The sequence below is a fragment of the Oncorhynchus mykiss genome, chromosome 17 (genome assembly GCF_057628025.1).
Source record: "Oncorhynchus mykiss isolate SJ-2025 chromosome 17, ASM5762802v1, whole genome shotgun sequence".
In the NCBI taxonomy this organism is placed as follows: domain Eukaryota; kingdom Metazoa; phylum Chordata; class Actinopteri; order Salmoniformes; family Salmonidae; genus Oncorhynchus; species Oncorhynchus mykiss.
Genome location: NC_143038.1, coordinates 45,722,523 through 45,738,816, shown reverse-complemented (window position 1 = coordinate 45,738,816; position 16,294 = coordinate 45,722,523). Strand labels below are relative to the sequence as shown.

The following is a 16,294-nucleotide window of genomic DNA, read 5'->3' as shown; positions in this document are numbered from 1 at the left end:
GGCCTACTTTCAAACTCAGTGCCTCTTTGCTTGACATCGTGGGAAAATCAAAAGAAATCAGCAAAGAATATTGTAGACCCCCACAAGTCTGGTTCATCCTTGGGGCAATTTCCAAATGCCTGAAGGTACCGCGTTCATCTGTACAAGCAATAGTACGCACGTATAAACACCATGGGACCACGCAGCCGTCATACCGCTCAGCAAGGAGACGCATTCTGTCTCCTAGAGGTGAATACCAGAACAGCAAAGGACCATGTGAAGATGCTGGAGGAAACAGGTACAACGTATCTATATCCACAGTAAAACAAATCCTATATCGACATAACCTTAAAGGCCACTCAGCAAGGAAGAAGCCACTGCTCCAAAACCTCCATAAAAAAGCCAGATTACGTTTTGCAACTGCACATGGGGACAAAGATTGTACTTTTTTGAGAAATATCCTCTGGTTTGATGAAACAAAAATAGAACTGTTGGCCATAATGACAAACGTTATGTTTGGAGGAAAAAGGGGGAGGCTTGCAAGCCAAAGAACACCATCCCAACCGTGAAGCACGGGGGTGGCAGCATCATGTTGTGGGGGTGCTTTGCTGCAGGAGGGACTGGTGCACTTCACAAAATAGATGGCATCATGAAGGAGGAAAATTATGTGGATATGTTGAAGCAACATCTCAAGACATCAGTCAGGAAGTTAAAGGTCTTCCAAATGGACAATGACCCCAAGCATACTTCCAAAGTTGTGGAAAATGGCTTAAGGACAAAAAAGTCAAGGTATTGGAGAGGCCATCATAAAGCCCTGACCTCATCCTATAAAACGTTTGCACAGAACTGAAAAAGCATGTGCGAGCAAGGAGGCCTACAAACCTGACTCAGTTACACCAGCTCTGTCTGGAGGAATGGGCCAAACTTCACCCAACATATTGTGGGAAGCTTGTGGAAGGCTACCCAAAACGTTTGACCCAAGTTAAACAATTTAAAGGCAATGCTACCAAATACTAATTGAGTGTATGTAAACTTCTGTGTCACACCCTGGTCTTAGTATTCTGTGTTTTCTTTATTATTTTGGTTAGGCCAGGGTGTGACATGAGTTTATTATGTGGTGTGTTTTGTCTTGGGGTTTTTCGTAGGTTTTGGGATTGTGGCTTAGTGGGGTTTTCTTGCATAGTCTATGGCTGTCTGGTGGTTCTCAATCAGAGGCAGGTGTTTATCGTTGTCTCTGATTGGGAACCATATTTAGGCAGCCATATTCTTTGAGTGTTTCATGGGTGATTGTTCCTGTCTCTGTGTTTGTTTGCACCAAATAGACTGTATAGATTTTCACGTTACGTTTTTGTTTTTTTCGTCGTCATTAAACATGTATCAAGAATACCACGCTGCATTTTGGTCCGACTCTCTTTCACCTAAAGAAAACCGTTACATTCTGACCCACTGGGAATGTGATGACAGAAATAAAAGCTGAAATAAATCCTTCTCTCTACTATTATTCTGACATTTCACATTCTTAAAATAAAGTGGTGATCCTAACTGACCTAAGACAGGGAATTTCTACTACGATTAAATGTCAGGAATTGTGAAAAACTGAGTTTAAATGTATTTGGCTAAGGTGTATGTAAACTTCCGACTTCAACTGTAAATAGCCTTTTGACTAAAATATCACCCATTGTGTTTTTGTGAAAAGTACTTTTTCTCTCATTGCTAAGTGCCAGGAAGTTTGAAAAGACAGGCTTAGTGGGCGGGGAGCTTTTATTCATGAGCTCACCTTGACTGACAGCACTTTGAGATGCCTATGTCAATAAACTTGGATGTAGTGAGCAGTGTTGCAGTAAAATAGTCTCAAGCAAGTTTGGCAATACACAAAGCAACTCAAAGAACATTGAAATTTCATCAATTATGTATTTTTTTTAAATATAATATATCTCCTGTTTGGTATGTGTCTTCGGATGTGGTTCACATCACTGACGGTTGTGTTGACCTGACAACTCCGTCAGAGTTTTGAATGACCCTCCTCCCCTTTTGTTCCATGCTGGCTGGAGATCTAGCTAACCTGTAACTAGCTAACACCAAACACAGATGAAATGGGAAATATAAGTATCTTTGCCATAAATGAATAGGGTAAGCTTTTAATTATATTTTCTGACACCCTACAGACATATTTTGGCACCAGTAGAGTAGCGATCTAGCTATATAAGCCCCACCCCTCTGCAAACACGCCTTCTCTGATGTTGGTTACAAGGTGGTACTTATTTGAATTGGGTAAGAGAATATCATGTTACCATTGGTGTATTCACATTTTTGAGTTAGGGTTACCTCACCCTATCCCCTTAACAATCCCGCCTCCTGAATCCACGTGTTTGACATGCGGAAGGGGACCAGAAACATTATGTAGAAGCAACAGTCAGTCATTTTTCATACTTTGGTCATCATACTTTGATCTGGTTTCATCCAAATATCATTACATTTCATGATTTTGACTGTTCATGCCTGTAAAAAGGTTCAACATTGAACACCTCCCATCACAGAAAGGTTTGAACCTTTACACAGTGTTTCCTCTAGCATTCTTTTCAGAGGGGTAGTACAAGGAACCTTTTTAAAATGGATAGGTTCCGCCGGTATGGCAACCCAAAAGGTTCTTCAAAGGCACCTTCACTTTTAAGAGTGTGGAGTGCAATTTACACAGGTCTATCCTCCTGCCACCCGCTCATTTTCTCCCTTTCTTTTTATTTTCTCTGTCTGTCTACTCATCTGTCGGTGCAAAAGCTCATAATTTGGTCAACCTTTCTCTTACTGTAACAATGAAGAATTTTTGGAAAGATATGGATATAGGAAATAGCTTTGTGTTATGTGTAGGCTATCAGTAACATGTCTGTCTGTTTTTCCCAGCAGCAGAGTCCGGCAGGAGACAATGTCTCTCTCAAACACCAGCTTCTGCAGGTCATCGTACGGGTGGCTCAATACTGCATGCTCCTCAATGGTAAGTGTGTGCGTGCGCGTGTCAATCATTTTTGATTATGTACTGTACCAGTCAAAAGTTTGGACACACCTACTCATTCCAGGGTTTTTCTTTATTTTTTCTAATTTCTACATTGTAGAATAATAGTGAAGACATCACAACTATAAAATAACACATATGGAATTATGTAGTAACCAAAAAAGTATTAAACAAATCAAAGTAAATGTTATAATTGAGATTAAATATGCAAAGAGAAATTACAGTCCATCATTACTTCAAGACGTGAAGGTCAGTCAATCCGGAAAATGTCAAGAACTTTTCAAGTTTCTTCAAGTGTAGTCGCAAAAACCATCAAGCGCTACGATGAAACTGGCTCTCAGGAGGATCGCCAAAGGAAAGGAAGACCCAGAGTTACCTATGCTGCAGAGGATAAGGTCATTAGAGTTAATTGCACCTCAGATTGCAGTCCAAATAAATGCTTCCCAGAGTTAAAGTAACAGACACATCTCAACCACAGCATTCTGCATTCAGCGATACGCCATCCCATCTGGTTTGAGCTTAGTGAGACTATAATTTGTTTTTCAACAGGACAATGACCCAAAACACACCTCCAGACTGTGTAAAGGCTATGTGACCAAGAAGGATAGTGATGGAGTACTGCATCAGATGACCTGGCCTCCATAATCACCCGACCTCAACCCAGTTGAGATAGTTTGGGATGAGTTGGATCGCAGAGTGAAGAAAAAGCAGCCAACAAGTGCTCAGCATATGTGGGAACTCCTTCAAGATTGTTGGAAAAGCATTCCAGGTGAAGCTGGATAAAAGAATGCCAAGAGTGTGCAAAGCTGTCATCAAGGCCAAGGGTGGCTGCTTTGAAGAATCTCAAATATAAAATGTATTTTGATTTGTTTAACACTTTTATTGGTACTACATGATTCCAAATGTGTTATTTCATAGTGTTGATGTCTTCCCTATTATTCTACAATGTAGAAAATATAAAGAAATAAGAAAAACCCTTGAATGAGTAGGTGTGTCCAAACTTTTGACCGGTACTGTATATCAAAACATTTATACATAAAAATTGTATATGATGAAAATGATCTCTTTCTGTCTCATCTTACTGTGGTTCAATCAATTGCCATGTATCTTTTCTCAATTGCTGCTGTTTGTTTTCCTCATCCTCCAGATTACCTGAACAACCTCTCCCCAGACTCCAAAGAATACGAAGATACACAAGGTACAGTGGAGCTCTGCTATAAGCACTAGCCATGGTATAGTTAAGCAATACGTCCCGAGGAGGTGTGGTATATGGCCAATATACCATGGCATGTTCTTATGCATGACGCAACGCAGAGTACATGGATACAGCCATTAGCTGTGGTATATTGGCCATAAACCACAAACCCTGAGGTGCCTTATTGCTATTATAAACTGGTTACAAAAGTAATTAGAGCAGTAAAAATACATGTTTTGTCATACCCGTGGTATACGGTCTGATATACCACGGCTGTCAGCCAATCACCATCCAGGGCTTGAACCACCCAGTTTATAATACCTCCTTAGTCTGTATTGCATTATTCACAAGAGGGCCATGTCGGCTCTGTTTGTATGTGTTTATAAGGGATTTATTTGGGCTCATTTGGCATTTTGAGTAACTCACAGGGGAGCCATTTTACCCTATGTTTTTCTTTGTGTGTGGGTAAGTCACTAGGGAGACATTTTGGCTGTCTTGTCTCTGTGTACTGTATATGTAATTCACGAGTGGGTAGCTACTGTGCTATCTTTGGCCCCTCTGGTCTGTGTGTGTCTGTGCACAGCAAATTCTCCAGTGTTAAATCAGGTCCACACTGTTACACTTTATCAGTGTTAAGGAAATTAACACTTTCAGTGTTGTGCAATAACATCTCATATAGTATTTTTTATTATTACACCCCAAGGTCAGTATTTCAGTGTTGGAATAAGGACAACACAACAACATTTAGTTTGCCGTTTGCAAATTAGTTTTTATGAAAGATTTACAAAGGCATCATAATTAGCAGCAGACATACTCAGTATTTAATTAACACAACCAAAGACCACATAAACTGCTACAACACTTCCACTCACGGGTGGCCAAAAATAATTAGTTGAAAGCCACGCCCCCAGTAAGCCACGCCCCCAATCTAATTGCCTTTTAAAGTGAATTGTAAAGTTACCACCCATGACTGTATTTGTTAGTGACAGAGACATGGTTGTTTAATTCATTACTTTTCAATTCTGTGGACTTTCTCAAGTGTGTTACTACCGTAGGTGAATGCTACCAGTAAACTGTTTATAGAGTTTTATGTTCCTTGTTGTCCACATCACCAACAAATGATCATGGTCCGAACACACCAAGCCAGTTGTGAAGAGGGCACAACAACACCTTTTTCCCCTCAGGAGACTGAAAAGATTTGCCATGGGTCCCCAGATCCTCAAAAAGTTCTACTGCTGCAACATCGAGATCATCCTGACCGGTTGTATTATTGCCTGGTATGGCGGCGCTACAGATGGTAGTGCGTATGGCCCAATACATCACTGGGGCCAAGCTTCCTGACATCCAGGACCTATATAAGTTGGTGTCAGAGGAAGGCCCAAAAAAGTGTCAAAGACTCCAGTCAGCTAAGTCATAGACTGTTCTCTCTGCTACTGCACGGCAGGCAGTACTGGAGCGCCAAGTCTCGGACCAAAAGACTCCTTAACAGCTTCTACCCCCAAGCTATAAGACTGCTGAACAATTAAACTAATCAAATGGCCACCGGACTATTTACATTGAACCCCCCTCCTTTTGTTTTGACACTGCTGCTACTCGCTGTTTATTATCTATGCATAGTCCCTTTACAAATGACCTCGATTAACCTGTACCCCCGCATATTGACTCGGTACCGGTACCCCCTGTATGTATCCTTGTTATTGTTATGTACATTTCTTTTGTACCTTGTGATTTTCATGTTTTACTATAGTTTATGTAGTAAATCTTGTATTAACTCTAACTCTATCTATAACTCTAACTGCATTGTTAAGAGCTTGTAAGTAAGCATTTTACAATAATATATTCTGCAAAACCTGCAATTTAGCATTAGATTATAAACGGAAAGACAGGATAGACAGCCATCTGAAATAATAACACATTACGGTGTCTCAGAAGAAGGCCCAAGACAATTTTGATTTTCTAACGAATACGATGTGAAAAATATTTCACAATAATAAACACAAATCTAAAGTAAAGGAATGGAATTAAAAATATATAAATATTTGGATGAGCAATGTCAGAGCGGCATAGACTAAGATACAGTAGAATGGAAAAGAATACAGTATATACATATGAGATGAGTAATGAAAAATATGTAAACATTATTAAATTGACAAGTCTTCCATTATTAAAGTGGCCAGTGATTTCAAGTCTATGTATATAGGGCAGCAGCCTCTAATGTACTAGTGATGGCTATTTAACAGTCTAGTCTGATGGCCTTGAGATAGAACCTGTTTTTCAGTTTCTCGGTCCCAGCTTTGATTCACCTGTACTGACCTTGCCTTATGGATGATACCGGGGTGAACAGGCAGTGGCTCAGATGGTTGTTGTCCTTGATGATCTTTTTGGCCTTCCTGTGACATCGGGTGCTATAGTTGTCATGGAGGGCAGGTAGTTTTCCCACAGTGATGCTTTATGCAGACCGCACCACCCTCTGGAGAGCCCTGCGGTAGCAGGCGGTGCAGTTGCCGTACCAGGCGGTGATACAGCCTGACAGAATGCTCTCAATTGTGCATCTGTAAAAGAGTTTGAGGGTTTTAGCTGCCAATCTAAATTTCTTCAGCCTCCTGAGGTTGAAGAGGCGCTGTTGCGCCTTCTTCACCACACTGTCTGTGTGGGTGGACCATTTCAGTGCGTCAGTGATGTGTACGCCGAGGAACTTGAAGCTTTCCACCTTCTCCACTGCCGTCCCCTCGATGTGGATAGGGGGGTGCTCCCCCTGCCATTTCCTGAAGTCCCTGATAAGCTCCTTTGTTTTGTTGACGTTGGGTGAGAGGTTATTTTCCTGGCTCTCACCTCCCCCTGTAGGCTGTCTCGTCATTGTTGTTAATGAGGCCTACTACTGTTGTATGGTCTGCAAACTTGATGATTGAGTTGAAGGCGTGTGTGGCCATGCAGTCATGGGTGAACATGGAGTACAGGAGTGGGCTGTTCTGTTAACAATTCTGTTAAGACCACAGTATTTGGAGAGAAATGCTTCTCCACCTTCACAAAGCATTTGTAAAAGTACAGGTACTCACATAGGCGAAATTGCCACAGAGGATATATTCAGAACAGGTCGATTCATCCCCTCAATACTTTCTTTAAAAATATGCCCCCCCCCAGATAGCATATGAACACATCATAAGCAATGGCAAAATGTGTAGAATTGCAGGAAATTAGCTTTAACGGTCGACATTGGGCACAAAAAAGGGTCCAACTTATCCTCTTTCTCAATTTTCATACAAAAATGGGGTGTGCCTTTGGTGGTTCATCGATGTGTCATTCTGGTCATGCGCGCCATGACCGACGTAGCTAGTTTGTTAACTAAACTAGCCAATTGTAGCTAGCCAGTAACTCCTCCAGTATGTGTTGACGTCATTCCACATTATTTGTTTTTGGACAGAAGCTGTAGAGATTGGTAGGAAATGGTACTTCTGTAGTCAAGTATCTTATTCATACATTTTTTTAACATTAAATGACCTGGTATGATGGTGCATTGATCAGTTATAAAGTTGAAAGTTATTGTTGCGTTTTTGGCCAAAGTTTAACTTTAAAGTATGTGTCCAATGCCTCCCGAGTGGCGCAGCGGTCTAAGGCGTCACTAGACAACCGGGTTCGATCCCTGGCTCTGTCGCTGCTGTCCGCGACCAGGAGACCCATGAGGCGGCGCACAATTGGCCCAGCATTGTCCGGGTTAGGGGAAGGTTTGGCCAGCCGGGATGTCCTTGTCCCATCGTGCTCTAGCAACGCATGCACGCTGACATGGTCGCCAGTTGTAAGGTGTTTCGTCCGAGACATTGGTGCGGCTGGCTTCCAGGTTAAGCGAGCAGGGTGTCAAGAAGCAGTGGGGCTTGGCAGGATCGTGTTTCGGAGGACACATGGCTCTCAACCTTCACCTCTCCCGAGTCCATACAGGAGTTGCAGCGAGGGGACAAGACTGTAACTACAAATTGGATATCATGAAAAAAGGGTAAAAAATATATGAAAATGTATTAAGTGTCCAGTGTTTCCAGATTTCTATTAAATATGACCGATAATTAATTACAATATGAGTGAAATAGTTTTCCTTAATTATGTTAAAAAGCAGCTTTTCTGTGTTGGAATGGTGTGGGCGTACCCCAACATCAGAATGGTATGGGTATATACCGGTCATAAAAAATATTAATGCGAGTAGAACACTGATTGGCCAGCTCATCCTCCTCAGGAGGATGACATCATCCTCTATGAGGAAATATCAAGCATTTTTTAAATGGTCTGTTCGAGATACAAGTTTGAGGTGATTGTTTTGTTGTTTTTTTCTCCAATTTATGCTTTGGCCACAAATACCAGTATAGGATGAGTCAACAACATTATTTGGATGAGTTAACAGAATATGAACTTTTAAAAGTGAGATTTTCACTGGACAGTTACTTTAAAACAAAATGTTCTCTCAGCCTCATGGAACAATTTGTAGAGTAACAGGAAATTAGCTTTGAAACTGCAAAATGTTTTCTCATCCTCATGGCAAAATATGAAGAATAGCATGACATGAATTGCACGTTTTTCTCTCTGCCCCATGGCAAAATGTGTAGAATTGCAGAAAATAAATTCTGACTCATTTTTTTATAAAGCAAATGTTGTGAAATCAAGGAAGTTAGCTGTCCCCCCCCATCCCCTCCCCCCCTTAATAATAATAATACAAAATATTTTTGGTTAAAATACCCCTCCATATACCCCTGAAAACACCCCTCGTCCCCCCAAATATCTACATCACAATTTCCCCCTTGTTGTACTGACATTGTTGAATAATACACTGCCTGCAAATATACTGTATCAGCCAGAACAATTTGTCTACATCCAGCTCTCCTACAAAATATAGTCTTGTGTGTCAGTGGATTCGTCCGTTATTATGGAGATTCTTTCAGTTTTTTTTACCAGACTGCACCTCCGTTCTATAGGATACATTTGTGTTAATGAATGAGTGCATTTTGTCAATGTTTTCAAAAGGGATGTTGGAGCTTGCAAAATAAATGTATGTTTTAATGTATTGCTATCGCGAATGAAAATGGCTACTTTGTTCTGAAATAGGCTACATTTTCTTAGATAAAAGGGTGGAACATGTACTGGTCATGAAAGATGAGAATGGTCTCTGTCCCTCTCTGGTTCTCTGTACGTTTTGATTTTTGTTTTAACACCCCTTTACTTTTCTATTTTCACTGTCTCCTCTCTCTCAGCCGCACTGGTGATAGTATCAGACGTTGCGGATCAAGCCAATGACAGTTTGAAACATGGGGTGAGTTTCAAGTGCGAAGACGAGTGTTTGTGACAGTTCCTCCAACATGGTGTGTGTACATTATGTGTGCGTGAGTGCTTGCGTACATTCCTGCCTGCCTGCCTGTCTGTCTGCCTGTCTGCCTGTCTGCCTGTCTGCCTGTCTGCCTGTCTGCCTGCCTGCCTGCCTGCCTGCCTGCCTGCCTGCCTGCCTGCCTGCCTGCCTGCCTGCCTGCCTGCCTGCCTGCATGCCTGTCTATCTGTCTATATGCCTGCCTGTCTGTCTGTCTATCTGCCTATATGCCTGCCTTTCTGCCTGTGTGTGTGTTAGCGTGTACAGTCAGTGTTGTGGGATGCACAACGTTTTATCTTTTAGTTATTGTTATTGTTTAACATGGAATGTTGGCATAATCTCTCATACAAGCTCTCTCTCTCTCTCTCTCCCTCTCTCTCAGGAGAACCTGTTGCGTCTGGTCAACATAGAGTACAGTGTTCGAGGCCAGAGGGATCTGCTCCAGCCTGGCAGGGTGAGCTCCGTCCTGCCTGATAACACCATTGTTTCTACCCAGGGCTCCGGGCACCCTCCACCTCTCCATCCCACCCGTGTCGCCCTTTATATAACCAGTCAGCTGGGAATCCCCTGGCCCTCTCTTTGTGTCTAGGTGGGGTGGAGTAGAGCAGGCACACACTCTTAAAGGACTCTTTAAAAGCCCTCTCTCCAACTTTCTTGATTCAATGTTAAAACTGCCGAATACTTCCCACTGACTGCCCCCAATTGCTATGTAATCTACTTTGTCTAACTAGGGTTATAAAATTCTCTAAAAATAAATAAATACATGTTTATTAAATTCCCTGGTTTTCCAGAAATTCTGGTTGGAGGATTCTGGATTTCCTGCTTATTTTCTATGAGTTCGGGGATTCCTTCGACCAGGAATTTTGTAACCCTATGTCTGACCCTGTGTGTGTGTGTGTGTGTGTGTGTGTGTGTTGTTCTCAGGTGTTTGTGAAGGAGGGCACTCTGATGAAGGTCAGCAGGAAGTTCAGACAGCCACGCCACCTGTTTCTGGTAAATGTCACTTCCTTTTGGTGGGAGGGTAGGACACTCACCAGCACAAACCTATAGATATACAACTGACAGAACAAGCAATGGGGTTTTTAGGCTAAAAATACCATTGTTTAACAGAATTGTCAATCACAATTTGCTCTAATTTTAACATGGTCATCTCACTTGTCATTATGACTACACAACTATGCACCATCTTCTGCCATGTAAATGTGAAAGGGAGAAGCAGCAGTTCTGTTCTGTTTGCACTATATCTATGGCCTGGTCCTCCCAGACCCTGCTATTGAGAGAGCAGTTTCCTGGCAGGATGTTTCTGAATGGGCGCTTCCTGAACTGCTCTTTACTGAGGGGACAGGGAACCTCAGGAACACTCCTCATACACCCACACACACACATACCCCCTAGACCAGATACTCGTTCATTTGAACAATGCTGATACAGCCATACACACTAAACCTGGTAGTTTTTCTGTTCAACACTGCTGATACAGCCACACACACTAGACCTGGAGAAAACTCCACTATTTAAACCTCTTTTTGTTAGTTCGTCCAATCATAACTGTCTTTAAGAAATAGAGGAAGATAGAAATGTGTAATACTTAGTATGTAGATCAGTAGATGTTCACATGGATGTCCTACTATTGTTTTACCACACCATGTTAATCAAAATGTGTATCATTACTCATTACTGCCCCCACCTAGATACTGTCATCTTTCTAAAAAAGAACACATGCATCCTAAGCAACCCTACATCTACACTCATGATAGGGTAGTATGGGTCACCTATCTGGGGTAGGAGAGGAGGATGAGGAGGAGGATGGGGGGGGGTGTAATTTATAAAGACAGAGTAACGACTCTAAATAGAGTAACGACTTCAGACAGGCCATTCTTTAGCAGCCTGGCAGCGCACGCCCCCTCTGTAACCATGCCAACAGAACACTCTGACTGTGCCATCTCAGAGTGAGAGAGAGGGATGTGAGCAGAAGAGAAAGAGCATAAAACAAGGAATGGTTTACTATGACATATAATTACAGGATAAAAGGGGATTTCGATCTTTTTTCAAATGTCCAGCCCTCTCAGTGGCGGTAAACAAAGATAGAAAGAATAGTTAGAGAGTTAAAGGGTCAATCTGCAGTTGCTACATACATTTTGGACATATAAATTAAAGTTGTATACCTATTGCCACCAGAACCCAAAATATACGCTTGTTTTACTCCAATGTTTGTAAACAAAGTAAATGTAAACAAACATTATATCCTCAAATCATTTTGATATCATGGATGGTCAGTCGTTGCACCCACAGCTCTGTCTTTGAATTTGAGAGTGGGCACATTTCCCCAGGCCGATGACCTTTTACCAACAGAGACATGGTGTTGGCTTTGTTATTGTTTAAACTGCGGATTCTAGCTTTAAAGAAAGACAAACATAATCTGAAAATGAAAAGCTAATCCAAAATGATGCCTATCCTCGAATGACCAATGACCTTTATTCACATCTATTTATACCCCAGTATTAGTCAACTTTTATGTTTAATAAGTCACTGTTGTCAAACTAGAGGGATTTAAGGCGATTTACTCAATCATATTTGGAAATATTATCCAACAGGATAAAACTTAATTTCAAATCTTATAGGAAAAGCTGTAGGAACTGCTTGTGGGAAATCCCTTAAACATGTAAGAATAAACACTGAAGCTATAGGCTGTCAATCCACTCATGATGACATACACAACTATAATCGTCCATTTAATGTTTTTCTACAACAGAGTACTCTCGCTTTGTCAAGGAAGTGAAGTTAGGGTGTGCTCAGGGTCTCAGTGGAATGATGAGTAGGGCACATGTCATGCGATCAGAAAAACGTACAGTTCTGAATATAACTACACTTCTCTGAATGAGGGAACGAGGTATAACATATTATGGGGAGTCAACTGCCAATCATATTCACCTGAAGTGTCCAGGTCGGTGCCATAGGCTTAGACACTGTTCTGAGCTGAGTCACGCCTTTCAGGAGCCGCACCAGCAGAGGATGACACCTCGGGGTAGAGCCGTCAATCAATTCATCGAGGCATGGACTCTACAAGGTGTCGAAAGCATTCTACAGGGATGCTGGCCCATGTTGACTCCAATGCTTCACATAGTTGTGTCAAGTTGGCTGGATGTCCTTTGGGTGGAGGACCATTCTTGATACACACAGGAAACTGTTGAGTGTGAAAAACCCAGCAGTGTTGCAGTTCTTGATACAAACTGGTGCAACTGGCACTTACTACCATACCCCATTCGGAGGCACTTACATTTCTGGTCTTGCCCATTCACCCTCTGGATGTCACACATACACAATCCATGTCTCAATCTCATCAAGGCTTAAAAATACTTATTTAACCTGTCTCCTCCCCTTCATCTACACTGATTGAAGTGGATTTAACAAGTGACATCAATAAGGGATCATAGCTTTCACCTGGATTCACCTTGTCAGTCTATATTATGGAAAGAGAAGGTGTTCTTATGTTTTGTATAGCCTCTTGTAGAGGGTGCACGTGACGACTGTATAGTTGTATTCACGTTCGAAGGTAAACCCCTAGCCGTCAAATTCAACCTTCAGGGGCCAAAACCACAGATCCCATATCTGCGTTCGTGGGTGCCAAACTTTCCCGTGTGCCTGGGACAATAGATTCCGATGACACGGAACCCTCCGTGGGTTCCCGCCCAACAGACGTATGATCTCTGGGAACCAGGGTTGTCTGTGCCAACGGGGTGCCACCAGAATCAACAACAGACCCTCCTAACGGACCCTCTGCATGGTGGCCGGAATCAGGTCCCCTGGAGGAAACACATAGAGCAGGGTCCCAGGCCGCTGATAAGGGGCCGAGGCCACCAAAGCATTCGTTCCTAACGGAGTGCCCATATCCCTCATTGAGAGGAATAGACAACAATGCTCATTTTCTCGTGATGCGTAAAGATCTACGTCGGGCCTGCCGAACTGAACTCTCCTCTCCGTAGAGATAGGACCCCCTGGAAAGTAGAACCGCACCCACGTTGAGAAATCCAGAAAGATACTTGCCCTGCCCGAGAGGAAATGTGCGCTGCTCCATACGAGCAGATAATAGGCCAGGTGTACATCACCGCTGTCCTGTTGCCGGACCTTATCAACACATGCTGGCCCTCCAACATCGGAAGTACACGCTTCAGCGCTAGCAAACCTGTCAGTAGCTTTAGGTAATTGATATGCAGAGCCCTTTGTGCTGTTGACCAAAACCCCTTTCCCGAGTAAACCACACATGGTGCTCCACATCCCAGTAAGGATGCGTCTGTCATGATCATCCTTCGGGACGCTATCCGGCCTATAAGAACTCCCTGCAATAGCAGTCGATGGTCCGTCCAAGTAGTCAATGCCCTTAGGCACGAGGAGGATACCTTGAGCAACCAATGGCAGTGGCGCGATGCGTCCAGATGTGTAGCAATCACCCAGAGCTGAAACAGACGTATCAACAGAAGTCCAAGAGGCACCACAGCTATCATAGGGGCCATCAGACCCAATAAACACAGGCACAAGCGAAACGGCACTGAGTGCCCCAGTTGAAACCGTGGCAGATGGAGCCAGATGCATGATTCAGAACCGAGTCCACAACATGATCCAGAAACTGAACGCACTGAGCTGGAGTCAAACTCATTTTCTTTTGGCTCACTATGAACCCCAGAATATGAGAAAGTAGCGTGGCAGTGTGGAGCTCCACCTGTTCCCTCGACTCCGCTACGACCAGCCAATCATCCAGAAAGGTCAATACTCTGATCACTTGGCACCGCATCGGTGCCAAAGTCGCCTCCACCACCATACAAAAGGTGTGGGGCAATCGGGAGAGCCTGAAAAGCAGGCCCAGAAACGCATAGGCCACACCCTCGAAATGAAACCTCCAAAACTTTCTGTGGGGAGGATGTGATTAAATGGAGTCCACCAAGATTCTTACTGTATGGTAAATGTTTGCATGTCAGCATCACATTATCCATATGCTGCAAAAACAGCCTTTTGGCAGGTAGCCTAGTGGTTAGAGCATTGGGCCAGTAACCAAACGTTTGCTGGATCGAATCCCTGAGCTGACAATGTACAAACGTTGTTCTGTCCCTGAGCAAGGCAGTTAACCCTATGTTCCCCAGGCACTGAAGACGTGGATGTCGATTAAAGCAGCCCCCCGCACCTCTCTGATTCAGAGGGGTTGGGTTAAATGTGGAAGACACATTTCAGTTGAAGGCATTCAGCTGTACAACTGACTAGGTATCACCCTTTCCCCTAATTCTCAACTTGTATGTTGCTTTTGTCATTAAGCATGTAAATAACAGAATTTGATTAAATCACATGAAGGACAAAACACTCACTGTACAGAAAAAGATAACACAATACATATATACCAGTTCACATAAGTTACTGGGTAAACACTATGAAAAGGATTAGACTACATGTACATCAGTTCACATAAATTACTGGGTAAACACTATGAAAAGGATTAGACTACACGTACATCAGTTCACATAAATTACTGGGTAAACACTATGAAAAGGATTAGACTACACGTACATCAGTTCACATAAATTACTGGGTAAACACTATGAAAAGGATTAGACTACATGTACATCAGTTCACATAAATTACTGGGTAAACACTATGAAAAGGATTAGACTACATGTACATCAGTTCACATAAATTACTGGGTAAACACTATGAAAAGGATTAGACTACATGTACATCAGTTCACATAAATGACTGGGTAAACACTATGAAAAGGATTAGACTACATGTACATCAGTTCACATAAATGACTGGGTAAACACTATGAAAAGGATTAGACTACATGTACATCAGTTCACATAAATTACTGGGTAAACACTATGAAAAGGATTAGACTACATGTACATCAGTTCACATAAATGACTGGGTAAACACTATGAAAAGGATTAGACTACATGTACATCAGTTCACATAAATGACTGGGTAAACACTATGAAAAGGATTAGACTACACGTACATCAGTTCACATAAATTACTGGGTAAACACTATGAAAAGGATTAGACTACATGTACATCAGTTCACATAAATTACTGGGTAAACACTGAGAAGGATTAGATTACATGTACATCAGTTCACATAAATTACTGGGTAAACACTATGAAAAGGATTAGACTACATGTACATCAGTTCACATAAATTACTGGGTAAACACTATGAAAAGGATTAGACTACATGTACATCAGTTCACATAAATTACTGGGTAAACACTATGAAAAGGATTAGACTACATGTACATCAGTTCACATAAATGACTGGGTAAACACTATGAAAAGGATTAGACTACATGTACATCAGTTCACATAAATTACTGGGTAAACACTATGAAAAGGATTAGACTACATGTACATCAGTTCACATAAATTACTGGGTAAACACTATGAAAAGGATTAGACTACATGTACATCAGTTCACATAAATTACTGAGTGAACACTATGAGAAGGATTAGACAATGTGTACATCAGTTCACATAAATTACTGGGTGAACACTATGAGAAGGATTAGACAATGTGTACATCAGTTCACATACTGGGTAAACACTATGAAAATGATTAGACTACATGTACATCAGTTCACATAATTACTGGGTAAACACTATGAAAAGTGATAAGCCAAGCAGTCTAATGTATTTGGTATTAACCCCACGACTGGTGTCTGGGCAACTTGCTCATTAATATTTCATTTATTTATGTTAGAAATGTGGATCACATGTAGGTCTATGTACATAG

General features: G+C 42.0%; 1 protein-coding gene across 2 annotated transcripts in view; it reads left to right on the top strand.

The window, feature by feature from the left end:
* Window positions 1-16,294, top strand: part of fgd5b (FYVE, RhoGEF and PH domain containing 5b) — a 55,313-nt gene that overhangs the window by 29,968 nt on the left and 9,051 nt on the right. For both annotated transcript variants that reach the window (XM_036950384.2, XM_021569253.3), the window contains exons 8-12: window positions 2,881-2,968; window positions 4,134-4,184; window positions 9,413-9,471; window positions 9,905-9,976; window positions 10,447-10,515. In XM_036950384.2, coding sequence (XP_036806279.1) covers window positions 2,881-2,968; window positions 4,134-4,184; window positions 9,413-9,471; window positions 9,905-9,976; window positions 10,447-10,515 — 339 coding nt within the window. The remainder of the gene's footprint in view (window positions 1-2,880; window positions 2,969-4,133; window positions 4,185-9,412; window positions 9,472-9,904; window positions 9,977-10,446; window positions 10,516-16,294) is intronic.